At 45.3% G+C, this 22,237-nt stretch overlaps 2 protein-coding genes across 2 annotated transcripts; one reads left to right on the top strand and one right to left on the bottom strand.

Moving 5' to 3' along the window:
- Nucleotides 1–3,543: 3,543 nt before the first annotated feature.
- LOC137915914 (ribosomal biogenesis factor-like) lies at nt 3,544–4,590 on the bottom strand. The gene is made up of 4 exons (XM_068759036.1): nt 4,485–4,590; nt 4,063–4,179; nt 3,851–3,967; nt 3,544–3,769 (listed from the first exon to the last, which is right to left on the bottom strand). Exons 2-4 carry the CDS (start codon nt 4,171–4,173, stop codon nt 3,701–3,703), a joined length of 297 nt encoding a protein of 98 aa, XP_068615137.1. The 5' UTR covers nt 4,174–4,179; nt 4,485–4,590; the 3' UTR covers nt 3,544–3,700.
- Nucleotides 4,591–5,497: 907 nt separating this feature from the next.
- LOC137915919 (carbonic anhydrase 1-like) lies at nt 5,498–10,572 on the top strand. The gene is made up of 7 exons (XM_068759040.1): nt 5,498–5,608; nt 5,824–6,021; nt 7,149–7,267; nt 7,600–7,692; nt 7,791–7,853; nt 7,937–8,092; nt 9,331–10,572. Exons 1-7 carry the CDS (start codon nt 5,581–5,583, stop codon nt 9,451–9,453), a joined length of 780 nt encoding a protein of 259 aa, XP_068615141.1. The 5' UTR covers nt 5,498–5,580; the 3' UTR covers nt 9,454–10,572.
- Nucleotides 10,573–22,237: the final 11,665 nt, after the last annotated feature.

The raw sequence follows: 22,237 nt of genomic DNA, 5'->3' as shown, positions 1-22,237 counted from the left end.
TCTGCGATCATTAATACATCTTTGGGGGGGGGGGGGGGAGGGTTGCCTCTCATTTCTACCCATCTGCATCTTGCCGTTCCTCCATTCCAGTCGTCTCAGTTCACAGCAAACACTCCTGAGATCAATATCTTCGCGGCCCCCCCGGGCTCCTCGCCGCTCCGGGGTGAGGTGAGCCCCCCCCGTCCCCCCGTCCCCCCGCGGTCATCATCTGTTCTTATCTGCGTGGTGGGAAGGGGCCTTAAACCCACTCAAAGAGAGGGTTTTAAACCATTTCCGAGTGTCTAAACTTTATCTGGCACTCCTGTGAAACGCTGAGATCAGCACGCCAGCCAAACAGGATTTCAGTTATCACCTTGGGGAGAGAGGAAGTTCCTATTTTTAAAGTCTATTTCTGTGACATCCCGGTTGGAGAGCAGGTGAGGAACGCCGCGACTTCCTGCCAATCAAATGTGTGCAGAATGTCTCTGATTTTCTGGCTGATTTTTCTGACAGCTGAGTTTCCACTGATTCTATAAAAACAGCAGCGCTGCCTCTGGCAATAGATGGGGAAACTTTTTTTGTGTGTGCATTATAGGATGTTTTCCAGCCGCAAGCAAGTGTGAAAGTTTTTATTGTTTGGCGGTCGCGGCACACAGCCTGGCATTATTTATAGGAGAATATCGCCGACATATTTTACCACCACAGAGTTGTTTTCCCAGCATCTGTTTATTTGTTTGTCTGTCGGAAGTACTTAATGGATTTCCCGTTGCAGATGTGGTTAAAAGATTTCCTTCATCGTCATCTGGCAGCGTTTCTTTCCTTCCGCATCATCTCGTATCAGCAGTAAATATTGCAGTTTTGTGTTCTAACCTCAGGATGGAAATGTCTCCTCCGGGCTGCAGCCCTGCCTCCTCATCCTCCCTATCCCCTGCAGCTCCTCCGACAAACCGCTGACCTCCTGCATCCCGGCCGGGAGAGCAGAGCCTCCTCTCCCTCCGCTGAGACTCCCCCCTCTCATCGACAAGCTCTTCACGTCTCTTCTTTCCTCCGCTGAAGCGCAGACCTTCCTCCTTTATTGCAGTCGTCTGGAAATGTGCCTCCTTTCGCGAGCATCTCTTCGTGCCTCCCTTCGTGCAAAAAAAACGTATGAATCACATTCACCTCTGTCCCTGTCATCCGTGTGACTTCTCCATCCTCTGCAGGTTCCTTTTCAATAGCTGCTACTTGTCTGAGGAGATTCATTCCATTCCCATTCCAAAGTCATGCTTGATCTGTTTGAAAGGTACAGAAATAACAAGATCTGTTAAGAGAATAGGAGCATCTAATCTGAAACATCTTTGCAGGAGGATTTTGGGAGAAATCATGAACTCCATCACGGCGTGGACGCTGCGGCACCGACGGAAACATCGTCCCCAGACCTGAAGCTCTGTAGCAGGAAAAGATGATGAAATCCGGAGTTTAGCAAGTCCAGTAAATCTTCTATTCGTCTGTTTGCCTTCTCTCTGAGGGCTTTTTTAAATCCGCAGACTTAACAGAAACCCGCTAAAGACAAAACGTCTCGGGGACTAACCACGCTGAGAAACAGCGACGTCTTTACCTGTGCAGGTGTCTCTCGGACACAAACACGGGGATTCTCATTTCTGCCGAGAGAGTGCAGCCACCGTGACCTTTGACCTCGAGTCCTGTCAGAGTGAAAACCCCAGCTGTGCTCGCGGCTAACAGGCCTTCAGCTTCTTATTGGCATTCAGGGAGTCGAACATCTCTCTCTTTCTTTTTGTGCCCCCAATTCTCTCTTCCTTTCACACACACACACACACTCACGACCTTGCTCGCCACCACGCATACTGATAAACCCATCCAGGGCACCATCTTGCGGACGTTTTCCCACTGAGCTGTTTTCCAAAATGTCACTTCAGATTGCTTTTAATTAAGCAAGTGACGAATCCGACTGTTCAAAGGAACGCTTAAAAAAAAAAAAATTATTTCTGAAGCGCTCGTTTAAAACTCAGCGTCATCATCATCATCTTCATCTTCAGTGAGTCACACTGAGCTCTTTCATAGTTAGCGGGTTCTTAAGTTTGAAGAGCATCAAAGGAATCGCTTTTAGGGCAATTTTGCATAACAAAAAAAAAGGAGACAGAATCAACCCCCCCCCACCCCAGAGTTCCAGCGGCCCCCCTACTGGTTCATGTAGATTACATTTGAAATTCAATGTGTGCCTGTGCTGGCATGGTATCTGTCCCCCCGGGGTGTGTAGCTGCGCAGTCCCACTGCCTGTGTCGTGCTGCAGCCATCTGGAGCGCAGCAGGGCCCCCCCCCACCTCAGAGCTGCATCTGCTACTCGCTCCATGCCACCGAAATTAACGTTTCTGCCCCAAAAGGCGTCGGTCGAATGCATTTCAGACAAATCTGTCACATTCCTGATGTTTCCTGTGATTCTGCTGTCTATTTTTTTGGGGGGGTGGGGGGGGTCTGATTGCTAAAAGGGGTTGCACCCCTCTGCTCACCTGGAACAGTCCCGACTCCGAGAGTCTTTAAAGCGGCTCTTCCCTTCACGTGACGTCATTGGGTTGATCGTCTCCAGATCTAAGCAGCGTTATTGTTCCTTCCACTAATTGCAACTTTAATGTTTTCACCACATCTTTGATTATAAGCACAGTGGATCATTTTATATTGTATATTCTGAAGGAGCGTTAATGCATATATACACATATATACATATATTTACATAAATAAACATATTAATGAGGCGGACACAGACATGAATCCACAATGAAGGGAGACGCTCCTCCCTGATGTCTGGATGTGTTTGTTTCTGGCTTGTCTCTACCGCCCCCACGTGGCCACAAATATAAAGCCATGACAGGAGCCGTCCCGCACCCTTTTGGTCCCAATATTCTTGCCGTACTTGTTTTTTCTTTATTTTTTAACCCATCTTGACTCAGCATTATTCATGTCCTACATAAGGAGTCTCAGTGAACCAAATCGTTCTTTGTGCAATTTGTATATAATAAATTGTGAAATTAAAATATCCTCCCTGGAGGATTTAACAGATTAATGGTTGCTGCCCAACTATTGATTGATTCATTATCTTGTTTTCCTTTAAACTCAGCTTTGTGCTCTCATTTTGGGATGAAATGTCTTCAACTGTTGCCATCGCAAGCAAAGGATGAATATTTCTTTGTCATCTCAGTGATGGTTCTTTTTTAAAGCCTCCTTTTAGCTTTCGCCTCTCAAATTTACTGACCAACCAACTCGGAGGTCGCCACGGAGACAAGCCGTCGGCCAGGCAGCAGCATACTGATAGAAGTTCAGGGCTCTTAGGTGGACCCAAAAATCATCGTGCAAAGCCCCGGAACAGAGCTTTTTGGAATGGAAAATCAGAATCACCTCACAATCTTTAAGTCCGGCGTATTCTAAATCAGCAGAGGCGTTATCATGAAGATTTCTACTCTAAATGCTAAAAAAAAAAAAGAAAAAACATTTATATTTACCTTGCAAAACTCAGCTTAAAACGGGAATGCAAACACATGTCATGTCGAAAATAAGCTTGGGATTGTCTTACATTGCACACACCTCATGCATTTTAATATTTAGATACATCATCAGACATTTTATAGTCAGCATCAGTCACAGAAAACATTTCTGAGCAAAATAAATTACATGGAGGATTTTATTTTCATCAGTCCTCAGACTTTACGTCAGTCTGACCTACGGTCCGTTACAGCTGAGAGAAGAGTTGAGCAGCCTTGTCAACATTCACTGATTCCTGAGGCGGCTCCCTCACGACCTAAAGAGAACAAAATGATCAATAATCATATCCAGAGAAGGTTAATGCCGGCCGGCGGGGATTTTAAAGTTACACCCGTACCTGATTTTGCTTCTTTGGCTCGCGAGCGACCGACTTTGAGACACTCCTGACGTCCCTCTGGACTTCTGTAAAAATCTGATTGAGGGTCTCCACCTTCTCATTTTTCGCAGTATTGATCTGCGAAGCCAGAAGCAAATCAACAATACAAAAAAAAAAAAAGAAATGCTAAGTTACATCGGAAACACAAGAAGGACAGAAGAGCGAGATCTTACACGCTTGAGCGTCGTCGTGACGGGCTTCGCTTTGTGCTTGTGCTTCGAGCTTTTCTTCGAGACTTGAAAGACACTCTTCTGTTTTTTCCCTTTCTGTTTATTCTTGCCCATAACTTCCTGGGGAAGCGAGAGAACACAATTTAACAGCCGTTATCGATCATGCTGAAGAATTAGAGTCCTCTCTTACGGACATTAAGTTTATTCTATCTTTATTATCTGGTACGATTCGAGTGTTTATAACAGCTAAAAGTAATCTCCACATCTCCTCTCCCCCCCTTACAAAGCTAAAACATGTTTATAATTTATGTCAGCCTGGTTTTTTTAACATTATCTGATGACGCTCACTATTCTCACACAAAAATTATATCATTTTCGCAACAACCGTGAATAAACGAGTTATAAAAACAACTCCGCGAACACACCTTTTAGAAAGAAGATCGAGTTCCTGTTGATAATCCGCACGCGCTGGCGAAAACGTCACGTGCGTCGTCGTTACGTCATTTCCGTGCGACGGAAGGCAATGTCTTTCCCAAAGACGCCTAAAACGGCCCCGCCCTACTATTTGTGTGATTGGTTTAACGCCACGGATATGCAGTAACGCTAACCAATCCTACTCAGGAGAATTACGAAGATAGCCAATCATAAGCAGAGAAGGGCGGGGCCACGAGCTGGATTCTAAATTTTAAATTATTCATGAAAGCTTGAAAATCCTTTCATTTGTGAACGTTGAACAGTGAAATATCTTCAAATGAAAGAATGTTTCCTTTATTTTAATGTATAACAAAACATTGTTATTGCATAACCTTTGTTAATTTGCCAAATATCTTAACTAAAGCTGTGAAATCACTGCAGTATGGTAAAAAGTAAAACATTTCCCTTGTGAAGAGCTGCCCAACCCAACATTTCAAAGGTTATTTTTGAACAAACAACCCATGTATTATCATTTACTAACAGCAGGTGGCGCCGTGGTATCACCGCAGCTGTGTTCGTGACAGGTGTATAATCTGAAATAGCGCTAACGCCACCATGGCGACTAACTGGAAGAAACCACACAGTATCATGGGGAGACCGAATTGTAACTGATTTATTTTTTAATATGTCTGACTGAAATGTGTCCGAGCAAACCAGATAACCCGAGTCGGTTCTGCGTTCTCCTCCTCATTTACCTCTCTTGTCTATTTAATTAGAATAATTAACGTTACCGTTTATGAGCAAGTTAAACCCGTTAGGTGAATGCATAGCATTCAGCACTGCTGCAGCAGAGAGAGAGAGAGAGAGAGAGACAAAGACACAGAGAGAGAGAGAGAGAATCATCGATCCACAGCGTTGCGGCGCGTCTAAACTCCTCCCGGTGTTCGCGCGGACGTCGTGTGGCCGCTCTGAGCCGCGCCGCATGCAGGGGGCCGTATAAAAGCCGCGCAGCTGTCGGGGGGGGGGGGGACACTTGCAGCTCCGCACTGGGGGACACGACGCGCGTTATTACAGCTCTATAGACAGAAACACGTCCACACCTGAACAATGTCCTGGGGATACGCAGAAGACAACGGTGAGGCGCGCAATAAACACGCCACAATCACAAAGGGGACATGCCTGGGATCGAACCAACAGGCTGGATGAAGGGACGCACTGGTCACCGGTTCAATCCGAGCGCGTTTATTGTTGTCTTTTACGCGCGGTTTAACCATCACTCGTGCGTAATTTCTCTCATCCAAGCTGCACATTTTTTTTCCCTTTATTATGTGATTTTTTAATTTATTTTAGGACCCGACAAATGGGCCGTCAACTTCACCGTCGCCAACGGACCCCGCCAGTCTCCCATCGACATCGTGCCCGGCGCTGCGTCCTACGACGCGGCGCTGAAGCCGCTCAGCCTGAAGTACGACCCCTCCACCTGCATGGACATCCTCAACAACGGCCATTCCTTCCAAGTGACCTACCTCGACGACTCCAACCGCTCAAGTTAGTGTGACTGAGACATAGTGGAATGAAAGGAGGCTTGAATGGCCGTGACGCACGGAACCTCTGAAATGCGCCAATCGCGTATTACTATGGACGCGCGTGTCCGATGTCTCTGCACGGATGTTACAGACATTTTTTGATATAAAATGTTCATTCTGCTGCTTTTCTGTCATTTTTTTTAATAAAAGGCGTTTTGCCGGGGCTCCTTTTAAAAAAGGAGCGGACACTAATTGAATTGGTAATTTAACCTCTGGCAAACCTTTCCCACGCCATTTCAGTTCTCTTATCTGTAAGGTAAAAAAAAAAAATGAAGGTTATGCCGACTCAGAGGATAAACAATTAACCATTTATGTACCAAACGTGCACGGCAATGGATTAGAACAAAGGGTTGCTTCTTATCCGCTCCTTTCAAGGATTCAAAACTGAGATCGAATTAATTTTGTCATCTTTTTGTTTGGTTTTTTAATTCCATTCTTCTAAGATTTGATGATTATTATTATTTAAAGCAAATTGCGGGTGTTCCTTTTGTTTGTTTTTTGTGAGGGCGCAATAATACGGTTACATAATCAACACGCACGCGGATTCATTCTGGTGGAAACAAATCAAGACAGAAAGAAATCGGCAGAGAAGATGGTTTCCGGCCGCTTCCATCTTTCTCTGCTCTTATTTTCCCTCTAAATAAAAGACGAGCTGAGCCTGCACGACACATCACAACCTCTTTATTTATTTCTAAAGTCTCACACACCTTGAATTTCTTTGAAATTTGAATTTTTTTTTTATTGCTTTAGCTCAAGTGCTAAAAAATAAATATCCTGTTTGAAGAGGACGGTGTGCTTCAAAACACAAATAGAACAATGCAGGATTATCTGCTGCAGTTCCACCCGCACGCTTATTTTAAATAGATTATGTCATATTAAAAGGAAGATTGATGTTAACAATACCTTGACGGAGGTCAGAGGTTACGCCACGGGGAGCTGAGTTTGTCTCCGTGAAACAGGAAATGTTCTTGTGTTGGCTGAGAAAACATCCTTCTGAATTATAAAGGACACTTTATTGTCTTACTACGATGTTGTCGAGCCTCATCTTTCAGCTTGGGATGAACTGAGATGCTCTTGTCTGTCCTGCAGCTCTGACAAACGGGCCGATCACAGGCGTCTACAGGCTCAAGCAGTTTCATTTCCACTGGGGATCGGAAGACAAATGCGGGTCTGAACACACTGTGTCCGGAAAAAAGTTCCCTGCTGAGGTAAGAAAAAAAAAAACAGGAATCTGCAGATTTAAAATTTAAACCTGATTTGAATTGTAGATTTATTTATTTTTAGCATTTCACAACAGCGAAGTTGTTCTGAGAAAATAAATGTTCCCCATGTTCACAGTTCTGTTCGCCCTCAGAGGTTTTCCATTATTCACACGGCTACTCTCCTTAAATTAGATTTCATAGAGACTTTATTGAAAAGAGGAAGTAAAACATGGAAAGCACTGCACTTAAGATCCAAGTCAATGATCAATATTGCCACATTTCTCAACTAAAATCGATACATTTTGTATTCTTAACTGAACTATTTCCTGATCTCTCAGCTCCATCTGGTGCACTGGAACACCAAATACGCCAGTTTTGGTGAGGCTGCTGACAAGCCGGACGGGCTCGCCGTTGTTGGAGTCTTCCTGAAGGTCGGTTTCATTTGCTAAAATCTCGCCGTGATGGATAATGCGGCGAGCAGATGATCAGATCATTGACCGTCACTTTTATTTGTGATATTGTTTTCCAGATTGGTGATAAAAACGACAAACTCCAGAAGCTTCTGGACGCCTTTGGTTCCATCAAGTGCAAAGTACGTCTCCGTAAAACTCATCTGCCATTTAGTCCTTCGTAATGAAGCTTGATGGATCTGTTCCTTACTTCGTTTCCTTTCAGGGCAAGCAGTGCTCCTTCCCTGGCTTCGACCCCGCTACGTTGCTCCCTGGTTCCCTGGACTACTGGACCTATGATGGCTCTCTGACCACGCCCCCTCTGCTGGAGAGCGTCACCTGGATTGTCTGCAGAGAGGAAATCAGTGTCAGCTCTGAGCAGGTACAGCATGGCTGCCCGCCCGCTAGCTATACCAGCCCTGTCTGCAAATCCTCACGGTCAAGAGCTTAATTGTTCGGATTAGCTGCACGGCTGAAAGGGAAAAGAAGGGAAAGGCTTTACCGCACCTATCTTCACCTCTAACCGCCCATTGATCCAAACTAGAACCCCCGGCAGGCGTTTTCGTCCGTGTGATCGGAGTCTTTGGGCCGTGTGAAAGTTAGCATTGCCTGTTCAAACACTTATTTCAAGTGCATGCCAGGGTAAACATGTGATATGTGTGGATATAACCTTTAGACTTGGTGTTACACAAGTCAAGGAGACACGGCGGAGAAGTCAGGTGTGAATCAGATCAGCAGCTAACTGTGAAAGGGCGCACAAACGCAGCAACAACATTATGCTCAAGTGGCTGCGGCGGTATAATTAGCCCGTCGTGGCCTTATTCTGTAACCAGAGTTAACGATTAATGTCTTACACCAACATACTTCAGCCGCAGAGTTGTTCTCTTCATCCTCAGGCTCTGACTCATAGCATTTGGTTGTTTTTTTGAAGGTTTGTTTGCTTTTCTCTCAATAAGCTAATACTAGCAGCCAGCTATTAGCTTGATTCTGTCTAAAAGTAGACCAAGCTAAATATGCTAACGCACACCTAAACGTCATATGAGTGGATTATTTATAATTCAACTTTGCGGTGCATTTTATAAAAAACTTACATTAAGTCACCTCTTAAAATAAAAATGTTCAGACATCAGTAAAAGTATTTTTACAAACTCTTCTTGACAGAATAATCGTTTGGGGAAACAGCACTTCCTATTAGCTTGCAGCTGTAGCGATATTTCCCGAATGACGTGCATTGCGTTTTTAGCCACAGCTATGACTCGGCTAGTGTCATCGTAATAGTGTTTACACTTTGGTTTTCGCAGGCGACTGATTAAACAGACAAAATGTGACGTTTTAATTGGAACATTTCAGAGTTGAGGAGGTCAGTTTCGAGCCTCGTCATTGTTCGTTCTGCAAATTCAAATGGTATCGATTTTCTGATTTCAATTTCCACAGGGAAATTAATTTCCTGAAATTTAAAATTATTCCTTTAAGAATCAAGTTCCCTAAATTAATACTCCCCCGAGAGGCTTGGGCCTTAAGTCGGTGACTCGGCGGAGGGTTCATGATGTGTTTTCCGACTGACCGTCACAGGAGGCTGGCAGGAATGACTAATGCGACCGTCTCGTCCCTGTTTCACAGATGTCCAAGTTCCGCAGCCTGCTTTTCTCTGCAGAAGGCGAGGCCGAATGCTTCATGATGGGCAACTACCGTCCCCCCCAGCCAACGAAGGGCCGTGTCGTCCGTGCGTCCTTCAAGCAATAAGCCTCACCCTTTGTCACCCTTCTGCCCTCTCCCTCCCCCCCTCCCTTCATTCAACTGCCCTGACCCCATTCTAGCAGTGACCAACAACACACACTCCCTCCGTCCAATTCTTAAAGAAATGATTTATGCCCCTCCCCCTGTGGCCCGTTGCTTTTAAAGCTGAGCCGTCTAAGCGTGAGGATTTGTACCTGTATCTCCATGTATGTATTTAACCAGCAAAGATACCATGTCATGATTTAATTTGTGAGACAGCTGAACACCACGCCGTCACGGCAACGTTCGCAGGTCCTCTGTGTCGCCACCAGGGTAGAAAAAAAATTAAAGAAAAATGGTGCTAGCGCCTCTGGGCTAGCAGAACGTAAAGGCTAGCTGCAGCAGGAAGGGCGAGGATGAAATTATATCACTATCACTCTCACACACACACACACACACACCTACACACACACACACTCACTCACACACACACACCCGCTGCTGGTAATCTTCAACTGACTGCCGGCCTCTGCATCTCAGCGGCTTAATGAAACGTTGCAGCCGCCTCCATCACTAGCAATCCACTCAGAAAATCCCCCTCTGGCACACACAAACACACAACGCCGCACGCACAGGCTCATGCAGACCTCTTGTCTGCAGGCGCTGACCTGTTTATTGATTTAAAAAATTCAATGTGCAGCACCAAAACGGCACGAGGACAAACTGCTGCTAGCTAACAGACATCACGACGCTGGCTCATTTCTCTGTTTGTGCTGCCTAATTGTGAAAACTTTGTCACCTCGTGCCATGTTGCCATGGTCACTGTGGGTTATGTCATTTTTTTTCAAAGCCAAGGAAGAGAAGAACCTGCCAACGAATACAAATATAGCACCGGCCTGCTGACGGGCCTGGTGCAGAACAGTCGGGACCAAACAAAACCTGTTAGCTCTCGACCTGGTTTTAGCCATTAACAACAAAGAAGTTTGACAAAAGTTTATATATTTCCAGAAATATTTGAATTAAAATACTTTTTAAAAGGTCCTTTGCCAATCTCTGTTTGGGCCGTCCCACGGGAATGTGTTGTTGTCATTGTATTTTGGAAGTGGACGTTATACAAATGGAATAAATATATTTTAAGACTGAAAAGTGCCTCGTTTATTTCTCTTCATGGAACATGACTCAGCGAATATTCCACACCAAAGGCTTTATAATATTTGTGATATTTATATGCATGTTAAACATTTAATTATAGTCTGTCAGCCGTTCTTGTGAACAATTCTGACCTTTGAGCCTAAGACACAACAGTTAATTTAATCACACAAACAATAGTGTCCTGAAAAAAGGGGGGGGGGGGAGTTTGACCTAGTTTGACCTATCCATCCACCCCATACGACTCGCGTCATGTACATTCCGACTGCTGTGAATCGCGTGCACCAGTCTATGTGGACTTGCGAGATTAGCCTTATCTAAAGCCGAGGAAATGTACCTCCCGTCTGAAGCTTAAGTCCTCATTTTAGAATCACAATTATTTATTGTACTGCATGGAGTTGCGCAATAAATTTACTAATCCCATTTTTATCAGTGAAAACGATGCTGCGGCAGAAGCTACCTTATTTTAGCATGAATACTGGAAACAGAACCCCCTAATCCAAGGTAAATTAGGATGCTAGCTTTGATGCTAACTGGTGAAAGGCTTTAGCTGCATAACCTCAAATGACATCTGATTTAGCAGCAGTCACCCAAAGAACTACGTCGATGGCAGCTGGAGATGACTAGATGAAACCAGCGATACCTGGATTTATCGAAGGAGTGATAAACCATCATTCCATTTCATCACGCCGGTCCGAAGAAGTATGAGGAACTCCTGCCTATCAGATGGGTTGTAAGTCAACCTTGGAATGAGAAGATGTTTCCTGATGTGACTGAAAAGCTTCTCAGACAGAAACACTGATTAGAACGCAGCGGTGCTAAAACCGGAGCAATCGGTGAAGCGTTTTCTCCTGTGAGAGCCTTTTCCGTATTTCCCGGCAGCAGCTAGCTGCCAGGTTGCAGGTTATATACCACTACAACGCCTCAACAGCAACGATCGGCTACTGCACAAGGCAAGTAGCCAGATATGCTAATGATGCAAAATCCAGATCCGACCCGCGTGAAGCGCTCACTAGTCCATCGCATGCTCCTTTTCTGCTGCACTCCAGCTTCCTGTTTCTACATTCTCTCTCCATCTCACCAGCGCTGCCTTTGTGCTGCGTCTTTTCATCTCCCTTGCTGTTGTGACAGCTGGCCGAAAAGGAAATACCCAGCTGGGTGCCGTCGCGTAACGCAGATGCATCCCAGCTAAGCCGGGGCCGTCGTATCCGCCAAAATGGTCGGAGGCCTCAATGCCGTATCAGATTTACGCGCGAAACACAGGAGACGGCGACGAGGCCTTCTGCTGTGGAGATGGATTTTAACCAACACGTAAGGTGAATCCAGACAAGAAGCGGCGTTCATTCTTTGTGGTCAGCGCGTAACAGATTTGCTCCACGCCACGGTAAACTCGAGCAGCTGTGCAGCCCGTTGCACAACGGCGGGCTGGTGACACAAATAAACGAGACAAGGACCAATGAAAGAAAAAGAAGGTCAGGTTAATGCACAGCACCGCAGTGTTTACTGGATGCGTCGCCATAGCAACCAGGGTGAAAGCTGACCGGTGTGTTTTCCATACTGTTCGTGCATTCCTGTCGAACGTCCGGCTGACGAGGACGTGCAGCAGAACATTCATAGCTGCAGAGATAGTTGCGTTGTGGTGTTGTTAATAATCCTGTGGAATTGCAGGAAAAGTCTTTCAGTAATCTCAGACGACATTTAAGAGAGTTTCAAAGTTAAGAAGATATTGTTTGAACATTGCTGCTGTGTGTTTAACCATCCCTGGAGTAGAGAGGAGACGACGTCAGGAAAAAAGAGATGCGTGTGAAGGAAGGTCTTCAGGTGGATGAAGAGGAGCTCCCGGAACTTGAATGAAGTCCCTTTATTGACAGGAACCCGCTCCCTGCTCATCCTCCGGTTAACGGTTTAAAACGATAAAACCCAATCGGAATGGCATTTTCATTTCAGAGTGCAGAATCGGCTCAAAGACGATATTCCGGAAGTTTTCCACTTTGCGTTATGAATTTTTCTGACTGTGAGCGATAATGGCTTACAGGCTAAACATTCCAAAAGCAGATTTCCTCTGTAATTTCCTGCTGTCAGTCTTCATCGCCGGATTATGTAAACACCCGTTTCTCAAGGAGATCGTTTCTGGTCTAAAGACGGATAATCTGGGACACGAGACGGATCACAGTTAAACAAATCTACCTCGTCCACGGAACGATGCGGAACTCCGTTCATCCTTTGGGATGGGTTTTTTGGGTTATGAGATTTAATTGTTGCGTTCACTGACACGCCCTGTTTCTGTTCATTAGAGTCAGCTTTTTAATTACACCCCCCCCCCCCCCCAAAGTCTCTTTCTGCAGTCATTTTAAACAATCCGGATTACACAGGCAGGAATAAGCAATCTATTCCCCTGAAGTTAAAATGGTAAAATGCTTTCAGTCATTGCGATGCGTTCGAGTGAAGCCTTTTCGGCCCCGTTACGTGCAGAGTGCTCGTTCCGTGGCGTGCACTTGTTGGGCCACCTGCACGGATGATGGAAATGCTGCAGGGAAACCCTCATTCCGATGTTGAATGGCTCGTTTCTGATCTTACTGTGGGATTAAATACAGAGTGTGCGCCGCCCGGCGTGAGCTCTCCTCCTCGCATCTCCTCATTAGCATGTCGGTACTTTTCATTGATAAAGGTGGGAAGTAAGAAGTGATAACGGAGGAGCGCCACCCTTACACAATTCCTACAGCTCAGGAATAACTTTATCTAGGTCACCTCCTCCTCCTCCTCCTGCTCCTGCTGCTGCTCCTGTTCTGTTGCCCACACTGATAAGAAGAATGAGTCTATTCACCGAGGCTTTCTAGCTGCTTTGCTGAGTGGAACCGAACCTGCAGCCATTTCTGTGTCCATTCGATGGTTCATTTCTTTCTTTCTGATGTTTCGCTGGGGTCAATCGTTCCCGTCCCTCTTCCTCGTCACATCGTCATCTCCTGACCTCCGTCTAGAATCCGGCCTCAGTCCGGATTTCTGTTGCTGCTCCTGTGCTCCGTGGGCGGCATGCCGCCGGCGTTCCCCGTGGGAGTAGGGTTTCCCGTGGAGCTGCAGGAGGTCACACTTCTCACGTTACCAGCTGTTACCAAGTGCTGGTTAATAAGGGGAGCAGAAATGTGACGACATGCTCCTCGGTTGTTCCCGAAAAGAAATGTGCTCGCTAAAAATCGATCGAGCTTGGAGCCGATGATGGTTTTTTTGCACAACGCTACAACTCCATTTAAGCGTTTTGGAAAATCCGATGCTTCCCATCACTAAAACTGGGATTTTATGACTCTAAAGCTGCTGTGTGTTTCTTCCCTTGAGTTCTGCACATGATGGCGGTAAAATGTTTATGCAGGTCACGTGCACAACGCACAGAAGATATGAAAGTAAAAGCACCCAGTCAATCAAAGCCGTAAAGTGGAGTATATCTTCTCATCCGTGTGGGAACAACGACCTACGAGGGTTAATATATATGACATCACACAGAGATAGAGGACGTTTTATTGAACTGACATCGACTCCCATGGATTACAAAGGGGAACCAGATCAATCTGACATGCGGCCTGTTAATCCCAGCGTTAATCCGCGTGGACACCAAACACGCCGGAGAGACATGTTGCTGCTTTCTTTCTTCTTGTTCTTTGATTTGTTGCTGTTGCTTTTGAAGAGAATTCATCATGTGAAGTAAAAAAAAAAAAATGCATGCATTTATTATTTCTTTAATATAATATTTATATGCCGATAGGATCAGAGCAGCTTCCGTGCAGCTACTTAATGGTTAATGGGTTTATCCTTATAGCTCAAAGAGCTGTAAAAAATGAAAACGATGATCGCTTGAACTTCTACATTGAATATACTTTAACTAACTGGCCTTCGCTTTGTGTTGAAGGCGGTGCGGGTTCCGTGGAAACGTCCATCAGATACGACGCTTCACGGGGCGTGGTTGTTTTCTCTCTGCTCCAGACGCCTGGCACCATGTGCTGGTTGGCTGATAATGTACAGTGCAGTCAGATAACGTGCTTAAAGTTCTGTTCTTAGAGGGGAAAAGGACAAATCAACGGATGGGCTGCTCAAAGCTGACGACATTTACCTCCATTATCCCGTTACTGGACTTGAACTGCAAACCGACGTATTCAGGAAATACAATTAAAACCATTTAGTCCCTGTTAGTTTTCAGTCTCAACATAAATCCGACATGAGTGAGAACCTGTTCAATGGAAAATAAAACGTGAAACGCCAGGCCCTGCAAATGTAATGCTTAGGAAGACACTTAGATCGTATAAAAAAATACAAAATATCAGTAAATTGGTGAGAAAATATTCTCAAATTCTAATATTTTATTTTTGATATAAGAAATCTCAACTATTTAGAATTAAAAAAGAAATAATGTAAATTTTAGTACAAATATAATTCACTTTACTTGACACGATTTCTTGCTGCCGTTTATCTGTCTGTCTGACTTTTAGCAGCATAACTCAAAAAGTTAAAGGCGGATCTTGATGAAGTTTTCAGGAAAGTTTGGGAATGTTACCAGGAACAGAGGATTAAATGTTGGTGATGATCCAGAAGAGATCCTGAATTGTGGCTCACTTTGAATTTTTTGTTAACTTTGCAGTCAATGTGTCAGGAACCCAGCTCCGCCCTCCTGCTCTACGTAGCTCCGCCCTCCTGCCCAGGTCACGCTGCTCCGCCGGCCACGCCTGTAATCAGCTCATCCACATCACCTGTGCTGCTCAGCACACCTGCTGCTCGTCTCCTCATCAGCCTCACAGCACATAAACTCTCTCAGTCCTCACGCGGGAGGCAAAATGTTACCTCCAAGGAGGTCATGTTTGTGACGGCGTCTGTCTGTCTGTCTGTCTGGCAGCAAGATAACTCAAATAGTTACGGACAGATCTTGATGGAATGTTGGAAATGTTACTCGGAACAGATTATTCAATTTTGGTCATGACCCAGAAGAGATTCTGGATCATTTACATTTTTGTTAACATTACAGTAAATGAAGCTTCAAAATTTGTTCCTCAATATCGGTTGATACGTAAATTACGTAAATAAAGTACGGAGTCGTTGGTACAAAAAAAGTCACACTTCGAAAAAATCCAACCGGCCGGCGCTCTTTGGAACGTTCAAGCTGTGTTTTAGTTCTGTTTCGATGTCTCTGCAGATACTCCTGATTACAGCTAATTATGTTGCTGTAACACACGGGGGGGTGACAGGAAGCTGGCTGAGATGGGTGTGGCCGTGTAAAACGCTGTTCCTCAATCTGCTGCAAAAGCCTCTAATGTTCATTCTAAACGCATCCGAGCAGCGACGGAAGCGGATATCTCGGGTCACGCAAGCCGGTTTCCCATTGGGTGACCTCCGCATGTGATGTCGTGACAACAGCGGTCATATCAGTTTAAGAGCCGATTAGCCCTCATTGTTGGCAAAGCAAACACAAAGCGCCTCCTTCATTTGATGTAAAAACAGGCAGAGCAATCGGCCGGCCGATTGCCATCGCCGTTCCTCGCCGGTGAGCACGGGCGTGGACCCAGACGCGATCTGTCTGGCACCAACAGATCGGCGCAATGTGCAAATACCGAGAGACATGAGGGAACAGGTTTGTCCAAGGAGAGGCGGAGGCGTTGGATAACCGGCGCACGTTTGTCTGTTTTCACATCACACGCCGGGAGGTCGTCGGAGTTTATGGCTTCATTTGAGGCCGAGGTTCATTCATAAAGGAGAGGACAAAACCCAACAAGCCAAATGAAGAACGGATGGATTCACCCATCCATCCGTCCGTCCATCCGTCCATTGTTCTCCTGCCTCACACACGTTTCTGCTTCACCTGGGTTCGTGCCTGATGCTGCAGCTGGTGGATCGGTGGACCGCCCCCCCCCCCCACACACACACCTGACGCTCATCGCATCATCCCCATTGGCTTCTGTCCTCCCTGCATTTCATCACCAGATTATTGTCTCAGAGGGGTTTGCGTATTATTATTTTTGGGGTGCCTACCTACCAGTTTAAGATATCTTTGTTTGTCTGCTTTTTTTGCAAATCTTGAATCTTCCTCAGTTTCATCAGCCACCACCACCTTTGACACTAAAGCTTTTCGGACACCAAATACATTAGTCTCTCCTGATTTTACCATTTACAAGTGTACTTACTTTACTCCCATAATCCCATACTCCTCAATGCATCATTGAGCTTCATCTCTAGACGAGCTGAGAGTTGAGGAAATCACACACTTTGCATTAAAATACTTGAAACCTGTGACGGCACGAAGGTGTGTAAATATGAAGGCAACCTTGTTCTTACTTCACAACAAGCGCTGTGGCTGTTTTCGTCACTAATATTTTGAGTTACAACAAGCCTCTATTTTCTGCTTCACAGGTATTATGTCACTCAGTTTCCTTCTCCTGCCCAAACACTTTTAATAAGATGATTACGAATGTACAAAGGTCGTATTTATCGATGGCTAAAACGGCTTCAATTGTGTTAATTTGATGCTTGGTGACGGACCCCGGGAATGTAACCCGATTCTTCATAGCACTGCTGAGACAAACAATGAAAACTATTATAAATGAAAAAAAGCATCGAGCATCTTACACGCGGTTATTTGTCAAGGTGAAATCTGTTGTGAAGAAGGAGATCTTATTATCTTGTTTTTCAAGAAACCTGAAAAACAAGGGACTTGAACTCATCCAGAGCTTTTGCGTGGCCCGTGTGTTCTAATATTCCGTGGGAGACATGCTGGGAATGAGACCAGATGAGCTGAATGTCTTTCGTCAAGTTGCGTTGCGGTGAAATCCGAGTTCTTAATGGGAATAAAAAGTTTTTTTTTCTTCAGTGTCTGAAAGTAGAAATTAAAGCTTTAAAGCGGTGCTACTAATTACGCAAAGAGGATTAGCACATTAAAGTATTTCAGGGTTTTGCGCCAATCGGTAAGGACCTTTTATGCTTTGGAGACAAGGTCAGAGAGGACAGACTTTGATGGTTTGGACATGTCCAAACCATCAAACCATTTGGACATGTCCAACTGGCGGAACTAAGAATACTTTCTTTTGACTAAACAAGGGGGCAGCTGGGAGCCCGAATAACGGGGGGGGGGTCAGCGTTCATGATGCGCAGGCCCACTCTCCCATGAAATAACACTGTTGTACATCCAATCAAGAGGAGGCACGGAATCAAGGCCAGCTCCCCGTTGTGCCCAAAGAACAGAGCTCCATTCTCCATTCCCAGTATGCAACGGGACAGCAAGGCGAATGACGACGGGTCGTCTGGAAACTCTTCTATGGACGTTAGGAGCTGGTGTAATGAAAGGCGAAAAGTTGGAATCTTATTTGTTTGGTGGGAGCAGTCAATTCATCGGGTCTGGATTTCTCTCGAGCTGCTCACCAAACCTTTCTACGACAGCGTCCACGGCGATTGTGATGTCCCTCGGGGATGAACACAGAAGCCGAAGTGAACGGAATATTAAATGGTGAAGTGGAAGAATGTGCCAAGTGTCAAGGCTCCGGTCCCATTAGTGAACGCCGGACGCATACAAACTCCATGAACTCTGCCCACCTTGTAATCCAGACTCTTTTGAAAGTCCGGTTTTCTGCCCCTCCGTTGCCGCAGCTCATTTCTCTGAATATTAAAGAGCTCCTTTCAGCTCTTGTGCAGAATAGCGCTTTTAACAGAACGTTCCACGGGAGACGTGGTTTGCACAGTAACGAGGAACGCGGTGCATCTTCTGCGCTCTCGTGACTCAAATCAAACATGAAAAACTAAAAATGAATGGCTGCATTTTAACAGTGAAGTGTCGTACAAACATTTGGGATTATGTGAGGTCTTACATAACGTAATCCCTGCAGGGAAAACATTCAATTAAATCTGCGTCCGGCTGGGAATTCCTTGGAATTCTGTGTGACTGGGAATGCGAGTTGAGAAAAGGCTTCGAGGGACATGTGGGTTCCATCATCACCATTCATGCAATTAACCAGGCCGGAGTGAATGCACAGCCAGATGTGTAAGGTCTGCAAACGTCCTGCATGACCGCTGCTCCCATTAAGGGAACACAGAAAGCTTAAACTGACCAGATCGGGTTATCGTTCCTCCCCTGGGCCTCCTGGGAACTCCTGCGTCGCTGCCGTCTAAAGTTTCCCTGGTAGAGTTTTCCCACTTTTAATGAATATGTGCAAAAGTCTTTTAAAACTGTCCCCAATCCCGACGCTTCTAGACTGGACTCTATTTTTAGAGTCATTCACTTGAATTGGGGTGCTAACCCTAACCCTAACCCAATGTTTATTTTCCATTCCACTCATCCATCACAATCCCTCCCTCCCTCGGCCCAAATGATCTTGCGTGTTTTTTGGGTTTCTGCTAAATGACCTCACCGAGGTGACGCTTGGGGCCGCGTGAGCACACCCAAGAAGGTTCTGGGTTTCAATCTTTAGACCTTTTAGGACCTTTCTTTGTCGGAGGTGTTGGATCGGTGGCTGTAAACCTGCCTGGATGTCGTATCCCTGTGATGAGTTGCCGATTTTATCCGGGACGGGCTCCAGCGCCGACGTGACTCTGTGAGCAGTTATAGATAATACATATTTGGCTTCCCTCCCGCTGTTAAATTAAGACATAGACCGATTGTAAATGTCAAAAATCATGAGCGCAGATAGTGTGGGAGCAATGGAAGCAACAAGCAGTCTTCACCTCCGGTATATTCGATCACGTTTGAGCTCCCAAAAACATCGTAAGCCTTCGTATAGACAATTGTACCGGAGCCAGGATTTTAGGTTTAGGATTTATTCAAGCTTTCTCTAAAACTAAAGTTCATTAGACTTTATTAAACCGTGTGAAAAAGCCCTCAGTGGTCATTTAAAGCTGCCCTTTTTATTACGCCATAGTGATAAATTACAGCCACTTATAAATACTCCGGGTGACGGAGGTCTGCTGGGAAGAGTTCATCGGCGTGTCAGAGAGATCAGATTATGCAGATCGCGGCTTGTGTGGCGAACGCCAGTTGCTCGACTGCTGAAGGACGAGTGTTGATGGATGACCGTTGATCACTACGAGATAAAGTTCAGACTTCGGTAAGCAGGAAGAGGAAAAGGAAGCCGACAGACTCGTACAGAGACTCGCACAATAAAACTGAATTGCGTTGATAAAACCGACGCTGATCCGCGATGTGATGATGGCGCCGCTCCCGTCTGAAGCAAAAAAAAAAAAAAAAAAACTTTCCGGGTCACGGGACTTGCTGGAGCCTATCCCAGGTTGCTTGGGCGAGAGGCGGGGTACACCCCGGATGCGTCGCCAGCGCATCGCGGGGCCACACAGAGACGACCATTCACACACTACGGACAATTGAGAGTAATAAATTCACCTAAAGTGCAGATGGACAGATAGGATTCGAACCCGGTACCTTCTCACTGTGGAGCGACAGCGCTAACCACTACGCCAGAATACCTTTACATGACATTTCTTATTTTTTTCCTCCTGATTTATCTGCAGAAACTGAAAAGTAGTGCAAAAAAAAAGGAGACTATTGCACACGTGGAAGAGCAAAATCCTACAGTTTGGGATGAAGGGGTCCGTCAGCTGGCGTTAATGATCAGCGTGCCGATCGCTATCCCAGGGGACAAGCCATTATGGGGTGGGAGATTTGTATCGGTGTAGTACATGATGAATAGAACCGATTATGTTATGCAACCAGTCAGATAGGGAGGCTGGGTGGGGGGGGGGGGGGGGGGGGCTGATGGGAGAGCCAGACTAAACAGAATAGGAGTGCCTGACATGCCGGCGTGGGTCTGTCTGTACGGTGAAGGTGACGGCAGAGGATGGGGGCGCTCGGATGTGCATCATGTCCCACGGCATCAGATAAATAAAGGCTTCTGCAGATGGGAGGGAGGTGGGGGGGGCTGTAGAAGCCAGACTGCTGGTCGCCTCTTTGTGTGTCAGGGAGGGGGCGTGGCCTTGGATGGCTTCGACAGACTTTTATACCAAAAGGACAAGAAAATGAGTTTATCTTTATACATGGTTATTCTGTAGAGGACATGAGAGTGGCTGGTGTTGGGGAGGGCGATGCAAAGGACAGGGTGAAGTGGAGACGGTTGGGTTGCTGTGGCGACCCCTCAGGGGACAAGCCGAAAGTCCAGTAGTAGATAATGACTTGTTCATTTCTGTTTTATCTTGTTTAAAATTAAAAAAAAACCTTCATCCTCTCGCTATACATCTGCAAAAGCGTATAATAATAGCTGATGGACGGTTCTTGTAGTTTGTTCAGTTCATCCGCCTCCCTCTCCATTGTCTTTAGCATCTGGGAAGCTGCTAATGTGGCGCCACTAATAGTTTAGATTGTTATGTCTGGGTTTTTGTCATTCATGAAAAACAATAGCCAATCAGTGAGAGTCTGCACGTGAGGTATCTGACACACACATAATAGATAGATAAACGTGTATCAGTTGTTATTATGTCACGTTATAAAATGTTAAATTAACTTCAATTTATTAATTGCTGTATATGAGATTATAATATATCAGTGAGTAAAGCAGGACAATTAAAACCCCGACTGAGGTCAACAAGGAAACGGAAGTCAAGGCGGGGATGTGGAAGTTCTGGGGATGCAATCAGGATAACAAACGACTTGGATTTCTGGGTGTTGGATAATCAACGTGGATTCAATTATGCTCCACGCACACAACTGTCTGTCTTTGTTCCTTCAAAATGCATGCGCACGCGCGCGCGCGCACACACACACCCACGCACACAAAGAGAAAGGGGCTGGAAACGTTTGCTTATGCACAATCAGCTGATGACCCGCGCGTCGTTTCCTGTTTCACTGACCTTCTGTCCAAGGTGAACTTCCACGTTACGCAGTCCGGAAGTGATGAATCAGCTGTTGACGGTGTGTGTTGGACTTTTTTTTTTTTTTTTTATTGGTGACTGGATCCTCTCTCTGTGTGATGAAGCTCAGCCGAGGACAACGATCTTCCTAAATACAAACCCGATAATGTGTGTGTGCAGCCAAAACACGGTGACGCTGGGATTGTGCGTAACGGGTCCCCACGACGGTACATGACTGCCCTCTGCTGTTCGGAACGAGTTTCGGCTTGTTTCATTTATTAGTGCGATTTATTTTTTTTATTTACAAATAGCACTACATAAAATACTGTAAACTGGATGATACAGTTTTGAATTGATCAGAGCCTGTTTAGTCATCTGTCAGCCTAAATGCTGTTTATTTATTTATCACAATGTACTGTATGGTTTTATTCTTCTTTCTTTGTTATTAATTCTTAACCTTTAATCTACTATTTGCTGCTATGATACCGGGATTCATGCATTTCCCTTTGGGATTACTAAAGTATTCTCAATCTGAATTATGTATTTTAGGAATAGAATAGAATAGAAAATATTTTATTACATTTTCAATCAAATATAATATTTATATTTAAATGTATACCAATTATATATTTTTACATGCAGTTGTATTCACTCCAAATAAAACAATAATATCGTCTCTTCTTTTGAACAAGCGCTTCTCTTCTTCCGAGAGAGGCGGACCCTCACATAAATTTCAACCAATCAGCGTCGTCAAAGAAACCATGTCGTCGCGGCCTATTGGCTGACATCCCGGCCTATCAATATTTACCGAACTTCCTCATTGGGTGCGGTTTAAAATCTGTTGTCG

The sequence above is a fragment of the Brachionichthys hirsutus genome, unplaced genomic scaffold (assembly GCF_040956055.1).
Source record: "Brachionichthys hirsutus isolate HB-005 unplaced genomic scaffold, CSIRO-AGI_Bhir_v1 contig_439, whole genome shotgun sequence".
Classification (NCBI taxonomy): Eukaryota; Metazoa; Chordata; class Actinopteri; order Lophiiformes; family Brachionichthyidae; genus Brachionichthys; species Brachionichthys hirsutus.
This window is presented reverse-complemented; position numbering and strand designations above follow the sequence as displayed.

What these genes read in the sequence shown, in the direction of transcription:
- LOC137915919 (XM_068759040.1), top strand. Translation starts at nt 5,581, where the DNA reads ATGTCCTGGGGATACGCAGAAGACAACG. An exon ending in CGACGACTCCAACCGCTCAA is followed by an intron (nt 6,022 to 7,148) that starts GTTAGTGTGACT and finishes TCTGTCCTGCAG; the next exon opens with CTCTGACAAACGGGCCGATC. An exon ending in TTGGTTCCATCAAGTGCAAA is followed by an intron (nt 7,854 to 7,936) that starts GTACGTCTCCGT and finishes GTTTCCTTTCAG; the next exon opens with GGCAAGCAGTGCTCCTTCCC.
- LOC137915914 (XM_068759036.1), bottom strand. Translation starts at nt 4,173, where the DNA reads ATGGGCAAGAATAAACAGAAAGGGAAAAAACAGAAGAGTGTCTTTCAA. An exon ending in TCACGACGACGCTCAAGCGT is followed by an intron (nt 3,968 to 4,062) that starts GTAAGATCTCGC and finishes CTGGCTTCGCAG; the next exon opens with ATCAATACTGCGAAAAATGA. An exon ending in AGCCAAAGAAGCAAAATCAG is followed by an intron (nt 3,770 to 3,850) that starts GTACGGGTGTAA and finishes TGTTCTCTTTAG; the next exon opens with GTCGTGAGGGAGCCGCCTCA.